Source organism: Polistes fuscatus, unplaced genomic scaffold, assembly GCF_010416935.1.
Source record: "Polistes fuscatus isolate 324 unplaced genomic scaffold, CU_Pfus_HIC Scaffold6, whole genome shotgun sequence".
NCBI classification, from domain to species: Eukaryota; Metazoa; Arthropoda; class Insecta; order Hymenoptera; family Vespidae; genus Polistes; species Polistes fuscatus.
This window is the reverse complement of record NW_025113140.1, coordinates 2,494,958-2,510,346: the sequence shown is the minus strand read 5'-3', so window position 1 is coordinate 2,510,346 and position 15,389 is coordinate 2,494,958. Positions and strand designations below refer to the sequence as shown.

The 15,389-nt window shown below is 27.1% G+C and overlaps 6 protein-coding genes across 8 annotated transcripts; 2 read left to right on the top strand and 4 right to left on the bottom strand.

Annotated features, from left to right (window-relative positions):
- Nucleotides 1–491: 491 nt before the first annotated feature.
- On the bottom strand, nucleotides 492–4,801 carry LOC122522895 (probable splicing factor, arginine/serine-rich 7). The gene is made up of 2 exons (XM_043644259.1): nucleotides 3,983–4,801; nucleotides 492–3,893 (listed from the first exon to the last, which is right to left on the bottom strand). Exons 1-2 carry the CDS (start codon nucleotides 4,302–4,304, stop codon nucleotides 2,764–2,766), a joined length of 1,452 nt encoding a protein of 483 aa, XP_043500194.1. The 5' UTR covers nucleotides 4,305–4,801; the 3' UTR covers nucleotides 492–2,763.
- On the top strand, nucleotides 526–2,448 carry LOC122522898 (dual oxidase maturation factor 1-like). Its single transcript, XM_043644261.1, has 9 exons — nucleotides 526–687; nucleotides 788–845; nucleotides 927–1,061; nucleotides 1,141–1,239; nucleotides 1,309–1,462; nucleotides 1,598–1,809; nucleotides 1,888–2,004; nucleotides 2,068–2,174; nucleotides 2,287–2,448. Exons 1-9 carry the CDS (start codon nucleotides 526–528, stop codon nucleotides 2,398–2,400), a joined length of 1,158 nt encoding a protein of 385 aa, XP_043500196.1. The 3' UTR covers nucleotides 2,401–2,448.
- A 177-nt stretch (nucleotides 4,802–4,978) lies between the features above and the next one.
- On the bottom strand, nucleotides 4,979–7,330 carry LOC122522985 (FYVE, RhoGEF and PH domain-containing protein 4-like). Its single transcript, XM_043644462.1, has 9 exons — nucleotides 7,255–7,330; nucleotides 7,012–7,157; nucleotides 6,766–6,896; nucleotides 6,471–6,692; nucleotides 6,211–6,397; nucleotides 5,684–6,096; nucleotides 5,482–5,619; nucleotides 5,259–5,405; nucleotides 4,979–5,159 (listed from the first exon to the last, which is right to left on the bottom strand). The coding sequence occupies exons 2-9, from the start codon at nucleotides 7,106–7,108 to the stop codon at nucleotides 5,001–5,003; spliced, it is 1,494 nt and encodes a 497-aa protein (XP_043500397.1). The 5' UTR covers nucleotides 7,109–7,157; nucleotides 7,255–7,330; the 3' UTR covers nucleotides 4,979–5,000.
- Nucleotides 7,331–8,482: 1,152 nt separating this feature from the next.
- On the bottom strand, nucleotides 8,483–11,415 carry LOC122522983 (ras association domain-containing protein 8). Of its 3 annotated transcripts, none has more exons than XM_043644459.1 (10): nucleotides 11,192–11,415; nucleotides 10,966–11,076; nucleotides 10,536–10,844; nucleotides 10,338–10,449; nucleotides 9,990–10,231; nucleotides 9,767–9,928; nucleotides 9,584–9,700; nucleotides 9,349–9,488; nucleotides 8,930–9,237; nucleotides 8,483–8,796 (listed from the first exon to the last, which is right to left on the bottom strand). In XM_043644459.1, exons 1-10 carry the CDS (start codon nucleotides 11,261–11,263, stop codon nucleotides 8,696–8,698), a joined length of 1,674 nt encoding a protein of 557 aa, XP_043500394.1. In that variant the 5' UTR covers nucleotides 11,264–11,415; the 3' UTR covers nucleotides 8,483–8,695. The 3 variants fall into 3 exon arrangements, with proteins under 3 accessions (XP_043500394.1, XP_043500395.1, XP_043500396.1); XM_043644460.1 differs by having other exon boundaries at nucleotides 9,993–10,231; nucleotides 11,192–11,380; XM_043644461.1 differs by having other exon boundaries at nucleotides 10,020–10,231; nucleotides 11,192–11,380.
- Nucleotides 11,416–11,960: 545 nt separating this feature from the next.
- On the top strand, nucleotides 11,961–13,732 carry LOC122522981 (replication factor C subunit 3). Its single transcript, XM_043644457.1, has 5 exons — nucleotides 11,961–12,106; nucleotides 12,334–12,471; nucleotides 12,566–12,731; nucleotides 12,807–13,125; nucleotides 13,205–13,732. The coding sequence occupies exons 1-5, from the start codon at nucleotides 12,020–12,022 to the stop codon at nucleotides 13,560–13,562; spliced, it is 1,068 nt and encodes a 355-aa protein (XP_043500392.1). The 5' UTR covers nucleotides 11,961–12,019; the 3' UTR covers nucleotides 13,563–13,732.
- A 108-nt stretch (nucleotides 13,733–13,840) lies between these two features.
- LOC122522982 (succinate dehydrogenase cytochrome b560 subunit, mitochondrial-like) lies at nucleotides 13,841–15,254 on the bottom strand. The gene is made up of 5 exons (XM_043644458.1): nucleotides 15,017–15,254; nucleotides 14,893–14,949; nucleotides 14,450–14,649; nucleotides 14,183–14,325; nucleotides 13,841–14,087 (listed from the first exon to the last, which is right to left on the bottom strand). The coding sequence occupies exons 1-5, from the start codon at nucleotides 15,034–15,036 to the stop codon at nucleotides 13,983–13,985; spliced, it is 525 nt and encodes a 174-aa protein (XP_043500393.1). The 5' UTR covers nucleotides 15,037–15,254; the 3' UTR covers nucleotides 13,841–13,982.
- Between the last annotated feature and the right edge of the window lie 135 nt (nucleotides 15,255–15,389).

Genomic DNA, 15,389 nt, shown 5'->3' with positions numbered 1-15,389 from the left:
AGGAAACTAATATTTTAGCGAAAATAACAGTTTCCAATATTTATCTTTTTAATAATAATACACAAAAATATATGTAATAATAAAAGAATTATCTACTTAAAATTATTACACAATAAAAAAATACTCTATACATCATCTATTATTATTCAATAATGTTATATATAAATATAAATTTCTTGTTAGAAAAATATGTCAAATTTCAAATATTTGAAACTTTGTCCAATCGTTGCGTATTAAATAAAAACCGCGTTAATATGAATCTGCTTATAAATTTATCTGATATTTAATACTCCTTTAAATATATTATTTCATAAAAACTTATATATACATATATGCTTTCAACATATATATTCGACATATATTTTTTAAATAAAATAAAACATCATATTATCATATAAGTCTTTTTCAAAGCTATCACCACATTAAAAGCGGAAAAAAGAAAACCGCGATAAGATTATAAGAATCCTTAAATTTATTGTTAGCCAAAAGACGATATTTCATCATTCTTATATTTTCAATTCAAAAATGGGATTTTTTGATTTTGGTAGATCTGAGGGCTTTCCATCGCAATATTTTTCTGATATAACTCCAGTATTATTTGATGTAGTAGAAATCCTTTTCAGTACAGTTTTTCTTCTTATATTAATAGCATTTGCTTGTATTATCCCAAGCTACAGCAAAAAGCGCGTAAGTATCAATATGAATATTTTATTTATTTATCATTCGCGATAAATAAAAAAATAAAAAGAAATAATAATAATATATAATTTTTGTTTTATGTGGCTAGAGTATTTATGTTACCATAAAAATCAGCTTCAGTTTAATGATTGGATGTTTCTTGATTTGTAAGAATATTTTTCATACTTTCTACAATTTATATACATATTTTTGGATTATTATCTGTATTGTTCTAAAAAATTTTGCAGTGGAAAACTTTGGTCAGGAATGGGAAGTTGGTAGTGTAAATACTACTGTACCTTATAAAGCTGGAAGTAACGCAGAGATAGATTCACTAATTGGTGTAAAAATAGGTCTGAGGTCAGTTAATATTACTTTGAAAGGTAAGTCTACAGAGAACATTCATCTCTTTTTTTATATGTATATAAGTAATTTTAAATGAATGTACAAATTTGATTGCAGGCAAAGGAAAACATGGAACGCTACAAAATGAAATTATTAATTACAATGAAAGATTTCCATGGACATGGGATCAGGGCAGATTTGGATTTGGACCTTATAGTTTGTACTCTTACCATAACAATATGTACATTATTCAAATAATAATGCCATTAACTATTATTATTTTAGGTGGTTTACTACAAAGAAGTTTACGAAGTGCTCAAAGAAAAGGTTTACCTATTCCAATTTTATGGGTTGCTGAATATTTTGTTATTGATGGGGAAGGTATACGATTTGGTAGATTTTATCGAACTGCTGGATGGTACTGTCATATCTTATTATGGTTTGTATATATAATACGTATAAAATACTCATTAATGCTTTTGTACATAATCATATATAAGAACAATAAAATGTTATGCTCAATTTTATGTAAATATTCTATACTAAATTTACTAATATATCTCAACCCACACAGGGCTGCATTTAGTTGTTGGATAGTGTCAAATATAATGTTGCAATCTGTAACTCGATATGCAGCTTACTTAATTGGAATAGTTGGTGGACTACAACTATCAACTTGTGTCTTATGGTACACTATACGCAATGAAACCCCACTTGTTATACCTTTCGAAAATGGAACTCTAACATTAAATTTTGGTGTACATTTTTGGATGTCTCTTGCATGTGGTAAAAATTGTTACACATCTTTATCTTGCCATCTTATAAATGAAAACTTATTAATATATTGTGAATTTAACTATATAGGTAGTTTTTGTATTATCCTGGCTTTAGTAATTATATTCATGGATTTACGATATCCAGACAATCTATCTGAATTTCTTGGAATTGATCCACTAGATCAATACGATGAATGTTTACTAAGTAAGTTTGATGTCACATATAAGAATGTTACTAATGTTAAATTAATAATTTATTTCTAATTAGGCCCAGAGGAAATAAAAACTATAGCACAAAATAAAAAAATGCCAGATGATACAATGGAGATGACTTCTAGATCAGATGCTAGCTCATCAACGGAAAATAAAGGCATGGTAAGTGACAATAAATACTTTTTTACAAAATTTTAAATAAAATTCATTTGCAATAAGAGCACAAAATTGTTTTAATATAATGATTAAATATGAGTCCACACATTCTATATAGATGCTAATGAAGAGACGATCAAGTATGAAATTCGTTCAAAAAGATCGTTTTCGCAAACAAGTTCCAGTAAAATTTGAAGAATATGAAAGTGTAGCATTTTATGAAAATCTATAGCAAAATAAATATTTAAATACATACATCTATCGGCACAATAGCATTTATTATTGTAATGAAAATATAATTTTGTAAAGTACATGAGAATTAAAAAAAATACAAATAAAATAGGGAGTAATTTATAAGTGGTGGCAAGGAATGAATTATAAAAACTAAAATTAGTAGCAAGCAAGAATTAATACCAAAGTAATATTTTCTGTTTTCTCTTTTCAAATAAACATAATGACATATGGATGAGATATGTTTTTATAACTTTGAATAATGTGCTTACTGTACAGATAAATTATATCTTATTAATATAAATTGAAATTAACAAAATAATAATAAAATAAAGATACGTGTTAATTAAATTTTTTGAAAAATTTAAGATGCAGATTCCTTATCTTTACTATCATTATCGGCTGTAATTCTATTTTTTTCGTCTGACTTTGATTCTTTATCTGACTTTTTATCCTTGGATTTCTTCTCGCTTTTTTCCTTGTCACCTTTATCCCCGTCACTTTTTTTACCATTATCAGACTTATCCTTACCTCTATCTTTATCCTTATCCTTATATTTATCAGAATATTTCGATTTAGATGTTCTAGATTTAGATTTAGATCTTGACCGTCTAGATTTAGATTTAGAACGTTTACTACGAGAATGAGAACGACTTCTGCGCCTTGGTGATCTTTTTCTACGATCTCTTGATCTAGATCGAGATCTACGCGATCTAGATCGTCTCGATCGTGATCGAGAACGATGACGACTGCGAGAGCCACTTCTTCTCCGTGACGGTGATTTTCTTCTACGTTCTTTAGATCGAGATCGTTTTGAACGCGATCTGGATCTACGTCGATGGCGTGAACGTGAACGTCGGTGTCGTGAACGAGATCTTTTTCGTGATCTTGAACGTCTACTACGACCACGCGATCTAGATCTCGATTTTCTACTACGTGAACCACTGCGACTACGTTTGTCTTTCGAAAGCATACCAATCATTGGATCTATCGCTGCAGAAATCAAATTGTGAGCTTCTTTAACACGAGACATAGCTTCCTCTATTTCTTTTTGAGCCGCTTCATTACTTTTGGCTTCTGGTTTTGCTATTGCTTGCGTCGAATGATAAATTTTTATATGTCTATCACCAAGCGTCTTTCCATTTAATAATAATGCAGAGACCACTGCTCCTTGTTCTGTGAGTTCCACCAATGCGTAATGATCTGTATCAGAATCTCTTGTACAAAGACGTAAGTACTTAATCTCAACATTATTATTGCTAAAAAAATCAAGCAATTGCTCAGCCGTCGTAGAAGCATCTAAATTGGCTATCACTAATGTTCTTCTTATTTCCTCAATTCTTCTACTATCCAAATGGCCAGGTAAATGTGGATAAGGTGGTAATCCATGAGCTTCTAATTTAGGATCCATTGTTGTAATTACATGATTCGGAGGAATCCCTTCGATTGCATTTACAACATTTGGCGGAAGCTTTGGCTCAGAAGGATATAGACCTAAGAAGAAAAATGAATATTAGCGTAACATTCATAAATTAAAAGATACACAATGACACAATAATAATTATTAAATTTTAACTATTTACCTGGTACAACAGTGCCATTGTTGGTTAATTCAAGTGCTCTCTGTTCGTCTGGAATATCTCCATTTTGATAAGGAATAACTATTAAAGCTCTGTCAATGAAAACAGTATTTGTCATGTGTTGAGCAACTGCAACACATCCTTGATCATGAAATTTAACATAACATATACGTGATTGTACGGGCACTGCTACATCCCTTATAGTAGGATATAATCTAATATCTTCTATTTTTCCTAAGTAACCAAATAAAGTTTGCATTTGATCTTTAGTTGCTTGAGGTGCAATATTCGTCACTTGTACTACTTTTGTTGAACCAACCGCCATAGTTAAATCGTTTTAGACGATAAATACAAAGGCTATATCATGAAGAAGTCGTACACGAGTGAAAACCGCCAATATTACATTCTCTTCTTCGAACATAAATACGGAAGCTTCGTTAAATGAAGTAATATAAGTAAAACACTATACCTTATTTCTTCCGTTTTATTTTTCTTTTTCCTTTACCTTAAAACACTTATATGTATAGCTTATAATTATTAATAATAATAAAATATTTGTCGATTACAACCTCAATTTCACTAATACTCGATAAAAAACGGTTTTAGACGATAAAAGACGCCATCTGGTGACGAGAAGACCAAATGTTCAGCTCCCTCTATGAATCGATTTCTCTTTCTTTTTCCCTCTCTTTTTTTCAAATCTTTGCTAATCCAATATCACACTACGTATATATTTAATTATTTTAAAATATCTCTATCCACATATGTGTTTACTATCATGAGTTATAATCTACAGATATGCTAAAAATTTACGAGACTAAATTTTTCTTATATCATTTTTTTTAATAAATATATAATATATATATATATATATATAATAATGTATCTCAAATACATTGTAATTATTTTGAAAAGTAAACAAAATAAAAAATTTTAAATATATTAGTTACTATAATTTAAAAAATGTATCAAACCCCTCCACCTATTTATTACAATTCATTTGTTAATGAATATAAGAACACTATCTATATCCAAAAATATTTTTTATGGATGAACTAACGTATGAAAAAAATTCACAAATATTTTTAAATGCTGAAGAGAAAGAATGAGTAGAATCTGAATCAGTCAAATAGGAAAATGATGTATTTGAACTTTCCATTACGCAAAGTTCTAATGTATCCTGAAAGAAAAAAAGAAAAAGACAATTTTTTGACAGTTATATTACAGAAACTTTAAATAATTTGTACACATAGATTTTTATAATGAATATAAGTTAAACCTTGTCTCTGTGTATGCTTGTAGGAATATCAGTTTTAAATCTTTTTGATTTTCTATGTAATTGAAAACATTTTTCTTTCTCCTCTTCCATATCAGTTTCTTGATTCTCCTTCTCAAAATACATTATTCTTGATGGATTTAATTGAACCTAATAATTATTATTAAAAAGAAGATTCAATATATTTAAACTAAAATATTAAAGTATATTAAAACCGATATCCTACATCTTTTTTATTTTTCTCTCTTTTTCGTTTTAAGTATTTTTCTTGTATATCATCCGACTGAAATAAATTTATATTTTTATGTCTCAGCGGTTGCCTTGAACTACTATCTTTCCTTAAAGTTTGTCTACTTTCAGTGTACTAAAAATAAAAATAAATTAAAGTTAGATCCTTATAAAAATAAATTATTTCATAAAAATAATACCTTTACGATAGATTTTTCCAATAATTGTATCCAAGAGTTGCTGTCTCCATTTTCTGAATATAAAAACAGAATTTCTTCTAAACATGTTACACGAAAAAGTCCACCACTTAAGACACTTACTACTTTACACTTATTTAAAGGAAGTACACAACGTACAGTCAATGAACTTTCTGGTTTTCCTTTACAATATAATAAAGTATCATTTAAAAGTACAAAATATCTTCTATAAGCAGTAACGCCATTCCTTGAAACTCTCATTAAATTTCCTTGCTTAAGTATTTTTCTTCCAGGCTTTACTAAATTAACTCCATTTACTATACACTTTTGTAGATTCAATAATTTTTTGGTATCTTCATTAACGGCAACTAAATTATTAATATGTACAGCAGCTTTTTCAACTTCTACTAAGCATGCTGTGTCAAAAAAGACAAATAATAATAATATTAATATTAATAAAATAAATAAAGTTAAATAAACATATATAAAATAATCATATCATAATACTATGGATGCAAATAATTGATTACCTTGTAAAAGATTATACTCTTTGTGTTTGTTAGGAGTATGTTTTAGAACTTCTTTCAAAAGTAATTTATATCTTGGTACTCTTTGTATAGGAGTAATTAATAACGAAGACAATGTTCTTCCAACTTCTGGTCGTGTTTCTTGTTCACTTATGAAACTTTTAAAAATAGGATCCTTCTGTTGAATAATCTATACGAAAAATAAGAATTTTTATTAAATAAACATTTACAGTTTAAAGATAAAAATAAACACATTTAAGCACCTGTATAAGTGATGATAATTGTTCGTAATCATATGCATAAACAGAATACAACTTAAAGAATGGTGCAAGCTTATAAAATGCTCCAGCAATGCACTCAGTATCTTGTTTTATTTCTTTAATTAATTCTCCACTAATGTTATATAATGTTTTTACATTTTCAAATAACGTATTTAATAATACAGTATTTAAGAACTGTTTTTCAATGATCGGTTGTAAAAAGAACTGAAAAATATTATTATTAGATTTTAATTTACAATATATTATCAATATATGTTATTTAGCATCAGTTAAATACCTCCATTAATATTTCTAATTGTTGTAAATATGTTGCCTCTGTTGTTAAAATTTCTTCTATAGCTTGGATTCGCAAACGCTTTTCTTTTTCAGCTTTATTTCTTAAATCATCTTCGTTAAGAGCATTTAAAACTGAAAATAATAAATTAAGTTATATCATTATAAGCTTAATAATTATTTATTATTATTATTATTATTATTATTATTATTATTATTACTAAATAATACAATAATATAGTAATAATACCTTTCATACGTGATTTCATAGTAAGTACATTTTTATTAGTAATAATGTTTCTCAATTCAGAACTAAGGTTATTGTGCGGTGATCTTGGAGAATCCATTCTTCAATAATTATTAATTTTTCCTTATTTAATATTTATAAGTACACATCTACACACACATAAATAAAACAATTCATATATAATTGCATTAAAAAAATTGTAAAAGCAAATATTACTCTAATTCCAATAGAAATATAAAAATGTACATTTGTTTTATTTACAACTTTTTAACCATGCTTAAAGTAAGCAAAACGAAAATCATATGCTGCAGTTACAATTTGAAAATGCTGACAGAACTAACAGAAGTCAATAATGCAAACAATATATAAAAAAATTTCTCTAGAAATAGAAAGCAGATAGTAAAACACATTTTCATTCGTGGATAAAGAAAGCTACAAAAATATTAATATATACAACGGTATAATTGATTTTTATAATTAAATCTATTTAAAGTACAGTTTTGAAACGTCCTATAAATTTATGATTGTGAGTAAAGAAAATCTTAAAATTAATATTTTAAGAAAATAATTTTTGTTTTTTTCCAAATATCAGTAAGATATATTTCTGTTTTACAGACCGTCGGTATAATAGATTTCTGTATTACAAATAGTCAATCATAGCAGAAGTAAATTTTTTGTAAAAAATCGATAATAATAGAACTCAACGTGTAAAAGAATAAAAAAACAAAATGAAATTACATGGAAATTTTAAGTCTATTATTTTGTACATAATTATTAAAACCCTTTGCACTCTTGTCTGATATTTGTAAAATCGCCTTTAGTTGCTAGTTCACCCTAGAGAAAAAGTTGTTGCGTGTAAAGGGTTAATAAACATCTTGAGACCATGAATACTTATGAACCTGTTTGCATATTATGTATAAAAAAAAATAATGAATTAAGCTTATATGTTAATTGCTAAGAGAATTAAAAATTTATTATAAGTAGTATTAATGTATTATATAAAAAAAAATAATATACAAATGAAATATACTTTTATATATATCATTAAATATACACTACTTAATTATTACATTATCAATAATAAAATATCTACAAAAGTACTTCCCTATAATTGTCTAATTTTTATAATGAAAATTATTAGCCTCGGGGCTAGGCTAGCAACCTATCCTCGGTAAAAACAATAAATCGCTCCTAGAAATAGCAATGAAAAAAGCTATTATAACAGGACAAAGTCCTAATAAAAAGAGGAAGAAGAAGAAGAAAATTATTTTAATTAATTAAACAAAAATATGAACATAAGGAAGAATATAATTATTTGTATTTGTAAGAGATGGTAACAAAATTTAAAAAAATAGAAAATACGTAGCTAATAATATGTATCTTATCTGTGGGTCTTATAATCCCTAAAGAATTTGTAGTTATACATTTATATACATATGTATATCAATAAGGATAATTATTACATTCGTACCTCTCTAATCTTCTTTAATTTTTATTGCAGTAATAGAGAAGGAATGAATAAGTAGAACACTATAATGGTAATTCCTCTCATAATGTCCAGATAAAGTATTGAACATTCGTCGGAATGTTATAAACTTGATAAACGGCAAGCAATACTTTTGTAAATACACGATTATTCTTGTATATAAACATTCATATATAAATCTATTTACATAATGCATTTTGCTCAGACCCAAACGCCATGTGGGTTTTTACTTGTGGGTACTGCTGTCTCTAACTGTCTAGGAGATCCTATCATTTTACGTGTACTTCCTGGTTTATGGGCACCTAAAAAAAATTAACAAGAAAAAAATAAAATAGAATATAATATAAATTAACAATTAAAGAGTAAAATATAATAAATTAATTATGCATTATATTTGACAATAGCAATCTATCAATACAAACAGACAATATATACCTTCAAGTAAAGATTTCACTTGTTCATCTTGACAAGCAACGGTTAAACTTTGTAAATTCGCCTCTTTCATATCAGCAACTAATCTCTCAACTTGTAATTTTTTTTCTACAATCGCTGTTTCCAAACTAACTATTTCAAGTTTTAACGATTCCGCGCATTGCGAAGCTAACTCGGCAGATCGTTTAGCTTGCTCTACTTCATTCTGAAGACGTTCAACTTCGTTGATTATTTTTCGTTCAATTATTTGACGTTCATCTGTTTCACGATTAGTATTGTGTTGTTCTACAGCAAGTTCCTCCATGATAAATCTATCATATGAAACATATTATTGGAAAGAAAGTCAGATATAATATTATATAGGATATATTTGGTATTGTATAATAGTAAATTGTCAATAAATTCAAAGCTTATATTTTTACCTAATCTTATTTTTACATTGAAGTAATTCCGTTTCGCAGTTAGCGAGCTTTGATCTGAGAAGCGTTATCTCCGACTTTAAAGTTTTTTCTTGCTGCCTTACAATTTCACTTTCTTCTTCCACGTGAGCTAATTCTTTAAGCTTTTTTTTATGTAAATTTTAATAAATTTTCATAAATTCATCTCTAAATATTCCAAGACATACAATATTTATGTTTAAAATAAATACATATATACCTGATCTTCTATAATACGACCGTTAGCTTCAATGCGATTTAATTCTTGTGAAATAAAATCCATTTGATGCATTTGTTCTCTATTTTTAGTTTCCCAATATAATATTTCTGCATCAAACTGAAATAAATAAATAATACGAATATATTTAAATTTGTATAATAATGTATTTTTATTTTGACTTACTTTAGTGAGATCAGCTTGTTGTGCACTAATAGTATCTCTTTGTTTATTGACTAGTCTAATAAGGTCGACATAACGTTGGGTATAAGCAACTGTCATCATATTTTGTGTTTGACCAGATAATTGAGCAATTCCTTGCGTTTGGCTTTTCGTATCTTGAAATTCCTAAATACAAATGTACCACACATACACATTAACACTATAAAACAATTTCCTTTGATTATACTACCTGAATTAAATTTCTTTTCAATTTTACAGTGTTGCTAGATGATGGTTGTTCTTCTTTGTGAATATGTAGAATATTACTGTTTGTGCTAGGAGCAAATTGTGATCTTGCTGGACTATTTAAATTTGGTGGTGGTGGATCTCTATATGGTGGTAATGTTCGTAATGGAGGAGAAACTGGTCCCGGAGGATCTCTATAAGGAGGAACTTCCCTTATTTTCTTCTGAGATAAATGCGTATTAACTAAAAATACATAAGCATTAAAATTGGCTATAATTAAGTCATAAATTCTTATACAATAGTTAATAAATTTGTTAATATAATTAAAAAACCAAAAATATTAGCTTACTATCAGGATTAGCTCCTCGCGTAGGAGATGGTGGGATATTTTTTCGGATATTTAATTCTTTATTTTTAAAATGGGGCGTAGGCTGAACAATAGCAACATTCTCCATTTGAACCTGTAATAAGATTAGAAATTATTAAATATATGTAAACTAAAGAATTTATAAAAATAATTTCACATAAAAATGATATATTGTTTTACATCAGCATTATTCTCAGTAAGATTCCCTTGAAATCCACCAAACGTTAATGACTTCCTTGTATCACGATTTCTATCTAGACCACCTTGCTGTAATTCATCGAAATCTGAATTTAAAATTGTTGGAGTAGATTTAGAATCCTCTTGAACATTATTCATTGCTCCAACTTCTGATGACATATTCGATGTTCCATTTATCCGTGTTCCATGTGTTATACGTGATGCCGATGATCCTGGATTCTTATTGTTATCAGTAGAACGTCTCAGAATCAGCTGGACTTCAGAAGAATATTCTCCCCATTTTAATAAAATCTGTTTTTAGAGATATTACTTTAGCGATACTCTAACTACTTATTTTTATATAGATACTTTAAAAGATCTATTATAATGACAAAATATTTTATATCCTTTAACTTTCTTTAATATTTTATACCTTAAGAGGGTTTTCATATGGAGCTAAAAGTCGTTCATTAGTTCTCCAACGTTCTACTAAGGTAAATCTACCAGTCTGTGCTGTCGCATGTGCAAGAGCGTACACAACATCCTAGAAGCAGATAATTATCAAGACGCTTTAAATATTTTTTCATTATATAATTATAGAAAATATATATCAATATCTAATATTCTACAACATACATACATTGTGTTTCACAACAAACCTGACAAGTTGTATTTTCTGTAACTCCACACACAATACGTTGTATTCCTTCCACCCATACTTTCAGTTCCATTACGTTAGCAGTATATATATCCAAGTATATTTTGCATTTCTAAATTATATCTAACTATAAATCCAAACTAGTACATCCTTTTTTACTTTTATCTTTAAAATTGTTTATTTGTTTATTCTGAAAACACATTCTATAAATTTAAAAGAGTATTTACACACTCTTACCTTTTAATAATAATAATTATAATAATAATAATAATAATAATAACGCTTGAAAAAATATTTATCAATTCATTACTATGAATTATAATATATAGAATCTAAAATAATAATTTAGTTGAATATTTTTGTTTATAAAACCAGATCTCTCTCTACCACGATACAAATGGCTATAGAACGACTTTTTCAAGTAAAAAAGAAAGAGCGCCTCACAATACAAAAAAGTTTTACTGAAGCCATGTGCACGAACTACGTAGTAATTTTCTGTTGCACAGATGCACTAACTGATGGCATAGAAAAGGATGCACTAACACGTATATCCAATAAAGCACAAATTAATTATCAACAACTGTAAAAATGCATGAAATAAAAATGACATTAATTATTATTAATTATTAAAACAATTTAAATAATTTATTCTATAAAATTTATTATATATATCTATATGAAATGTTTTGTTTTTAAATTTTAGCGCGAAATGATACTATTGGTTATGATGATATAATAGTTTTGGAATATGTAAAGCTTTTATAAGTGACAAAAGGAGAAAGATCATAGCTTAAGTTTCATAACTGTTTTATAATAAAATCCAAAGAAAATGAGTCTGTGGGTAGATAAATATCGACCAACAACATTTTCTAAATTAGATTATCATAAAGAACAAGCAGAATATCTTAAAAATATGGTAACTATAAAGAAATTGCAATATGCCGACAAGCAAATACAATTGGACTTTATTTTTGACTGTATAATGTTCCCGCCTAATTTATTTTGGATAATATTTAGTTTATAAAAATAATCAAAATGTAAAATCATATAAATATACCTTTAGTAAATTCACATACTTGTAATCTGTTAATTGTTTATAATGTATATATAAATATAAGTAACACATTTTATTTATAATAACAGGTGCATAAAGGAGACTTTCCACATTTGTTAATATATGGACCTTCTGGAGCTGGAAAGAAAACAAGAATAATGTGTATTTTGAAAGAATTATATGGTTCTGGAGTTGAAAGATTACGAATGGAAAATATGAATTTTGAGGTTTATTTTTTATTCAGCGAATAACTGTATTAGTAATTAATCTATTAATCGCTTAATAATGTATAGATTACATTTCTTCATGACATTGTTACAGACTCCTTCTAAAAAAAAATTAGAAATAATGACTATAAGCAGTAATTATCACATAGAAGTAAATCCCAGTGATGTAAATATATACGATAAAGTTGTTGTAATGGATTTAGTTAAAATGACAGCACAAACTCATCAGATTGATTCAACTGGACAAAAAGAGTTTAAAGGTATAAAATGTTAAAACAAATATTTAGCAAATGCTAAGTAGAATATTCTGGTAAATTATTTTATTTTTCAAATAGTGGTTTTGTTGACAAACGTGGATCAACTTACAAAGGATGCTCAACATGCACTTCGTAGAACCATGGAGAAATATATTGCTACGTGCAGATTAATTCTTTGCGCAAATTCTATATCTCGTGTATCACCAGCTATCAGATCTCGGTGTCTAGGAATACGTGTTTCTGCACCAACGATACCAGAAATTAAATCTATTTTACAATCGGTATGTAAACGAGAAAGTATAACTTTACCGGATGAATTTGCTACCAGACTTGCAAATGCTAGTGGAAGAAATCTTAGAAGAGCAATATTGATGCTCGAAGCTTGTAAAGTTGAACAGTAAGTAAAATTAAATACTTTTAATTAGTCTAATAATCTAATTTCTTTCTTTCAATAACAATTTTAATATTATGTTCAGGTATCCATTTACTGTAGATCAAAAGATTTCTGAACCTGATTGGCAAACATTTATTCGTACTACAGCTAATATGATGATAGCAGAACAAACTCCAAAAAAACTATTAGACATTAGGAAAAGACTTTACGAATTGTTAACTCATTTAATACCTTGCGATGTCATTCTTAAAGGATTATTACAGGAGTGTATAAAAAATTGTGATTTTCAATTAAAAAGTGAAATAATATTTATAGCTGCAGAATATGAACATAGGATGCTAAACGGGTCAAAACCTATTTTCCATTTGGAAGCTTTTATCGCTAGGTTCATGGCTGTATATAAAAAATTTATGGATTCCTCTCTTGAAGATTTTATATGATTCTAAATTATTTAATCAAAGCTATTATTATAAAAGGTCGAAACAATGGTCTATTTCGACCATGAAACATATGTAATCATAAATGTTTTATTATTTACAAAAGGTCCGAATTATATGAAGTATTGTAATTTTACATTGAGAAAAGTACAATTTTGGCATTGGTCTTAACATAAGCGCGTTTTCTAAATTTCTTCTACAATAATTTTCCTAAATAAATGAACACATTAAGAAGTATTAGAAAGAAATATTAATGAGTAAGAAACAATAATACAGAAGAATTTTGAAATAAAGTATCTCTACAATAACTTATTTTATTTCATACAATACTAAGATTATAGGATGAGATATGATGCACATCCAAATAACAAAGAATTTCTAAAAATAAATAAATTCTCAATTACTGCACTTAATTTTAGTGCTTTACAAGGCTGCTAAAATAATGGCAGAAATAGCTGCTAAAGCAGTTACAGCATAGCCTGTTGTATATACTTGTTTAATTGTTAGAAACATTCCTAAATCCCAAGCCTGTAATTATAGAACATAGATCAAATTTATTCTAAAAATAATTTCTTGTTCTATTGATTTCTATATCGCAATTATCGTAAGTTTTAACTTCTTACCAAATGTCGAAATCCATTGAATGTATGAAACGTAGCAGGAAAAGCAAGTAATGTTTTACCTGCAAAAAGTAACGCTACGGGTAAATTTAATTCATTTAAGATTTCTATAACACAAGGTATTCCACCTGGCACGAATAGAGTACCTAAAATATACAAAAAATAAAAGATATTTATATAGTAACATTAAAAAAATAAATATCATTAAAATATTGATTTTTTTATACCACTATATATAATTGTAAGTTTGATATAAAATTATATACTTACCAAGTCCTAAAAACATAGCATAACTTGACAATATTATACCAGTTGTACGATGAGATATAGAAAGCAATGCTGTTAATTGCACTTGATATATAGTCAAATGTGGTGACATGGGTCGTTTAAGACGCATATTCCTTTCATCATATGTTTCACAGATATTATTGCTAGCACATACTGGTTGTGACAAGGAAGTGGTTAGTGAACTGTAACATATTGAATTTTAATTTGATCTATTATATATTTATTTATAATTTTATTTAATATAAAAGTATGGTATTTTAATATATATTAATTTTAATACGAGTTATTATTTTCATAAATATGTAAATAAGCAAAAATAAATATGCATTGAAGTTTGGATAAATTAAAAAAATGAATGAAAATTGTGACAGTCAGATGATCAAATAGCATAACATTACATAATTACGTAATACATTAATACTTACTTGCTCGTAAATAAGCCTCGAAAATGTTGAAAACCAATACCTCGTCGACAAATAAGTCTAAAAACATATTTCAATTAATAATAAAGGTTTGATTAATGAAATCAAATGAATTAATATTTAATACCTAGTATAACATAACGCCATCGTGTTGTTCAAATTTATATTCTCGTGTCACAAAGGTGCTAGATATTATAGAATAAGATTTAGGTATATATTACTTTTTATTTTGTCGCGCGTAAAATATTTCATCAATTCGTATCGAAAAAGTATATGCAGGTAAGACAAGAATCACCTCTTCTTTAAATATTTGCTAGATAAAGTACGAAAATGTACCATAAGCAGAATTGCCAAATGTCTAATAAAAAATGTTCTTTACAATAACATATCACATGATCAGATCATTGAGAAGAGGCTTATTTGAATTTTTTATAATTTTTACACATTGTTATCACATAAATTTTAATTATTATATTAAAATAATTTTACAATCATTTTTT

Coding starts and splice junctions, on each gene's coding strand:
- LOC122522895 (XM_043644259.1), bottom strand. CDS start 4,304: ATGGCGGTTGGTTCAACAAAAGTAGTACAAGTGACGAATATTGCACCT. Junction 3,894..3,982: donor CAATGGCACTGTTGTACCAG/GTAAATAGTTAA, acceptor TTTTCTTCTTAG/GTCTATATCCTTCTGAGCCA.
- LOC122522898 (XM_043644261.1), top strand. CDS start 526: ATGGGATTTTTTGATTTTGGTAGATCTGAGGGCTTTCCATCGCAATAT. Junction 1,810..1,887: donor TTGGATGTCTCTTGCATGTG/GTAAAAATTGTT, acceptor TTAACTATATAG/GTAGTTTTTGTATTATCCTG. Junction 2,175..2,286: donor CAACGGAAAATAAAGGCATG/GTAAGTGACAAT, acceptor CATTCTATATAG/ATGCTAATGAAGAGACGATC.
- LOC122522985 (XM_043644462.1), bottom strand. CDS start 7,108: ATGGATTCTCCAAGATCACCGCACAATAACCTTAGTTCTGAATTGAGA. Junction 6,693..6,765: donor AATTAGAAATATTAATGGAG/GTATTTAACTGA, acceptor AATATTTTTCAG/TTCTTTTTACAACCGATCAT. Junction 5,620..5,683: donor TGGAAAAATCTATCGTAAAG/GTATTATTTTTA, acceptor TTTTATTTTTAG/TACACTGAAAGTAGACAAAC.
- LOC122522983 (XM_043644459.1), bottom strand. CDS start 11,263: ATGGAACTGAAAGTATGGGTGGAAGGAATACAACGTATTGTGTGTGGA. Junction 10,450..10,535: donor TTACTGAGAATAATGCTGAT/GTAAAACAATAT, acceptor ATCTTATTACAG/GTTCAAATGGAGAATGTTGC. Junction 9,929..9,989: donor AAAGAAATTTAATTCAGGTA/GTATAATCAAAG, acceptor ATTTGTATTTAG/GAATTTCAAGATACGAAAAG.
- LOC122522982 (XM_043644458.1), bottom strand. CDS start 15,036: ATGGCGTTATGTTATACTAG. Junction 14,326..14,449: donor TGCTATGTTTTTAGGACTTG/GTAAGTATATAA, acceptor TGTATATTTTAG/GTACTCTATTCGTGCCAGGT. Junction 14,088..14,182: donor TCAATGGATTTCGACATTTG/GTAAGAAGTTAA, acceptor CTATAATTACAG/GCTTGGGATTTAGGAATGTT.
- LOC122522981 (XM_043644457.1), top strand. CDS start 12,020: ATGAGTCTGTGGGTAGATAAATATCGACCAACAACATTTTCTAAATTA. Junction 12,107..12,333: donor CAGAATATCTTAAAAATATG/GTAACTATAAAG, acceptor TTATAATAACAG/GTGCATAAAGGAGACTTTCC. Junction 12,732..12,806: donor TGGACAAAAAGAGTTTAAAG/GTATAAAATGTT, acceptor TTTTTCAAATAG/TGGTTTTGTTGACAAACGTG.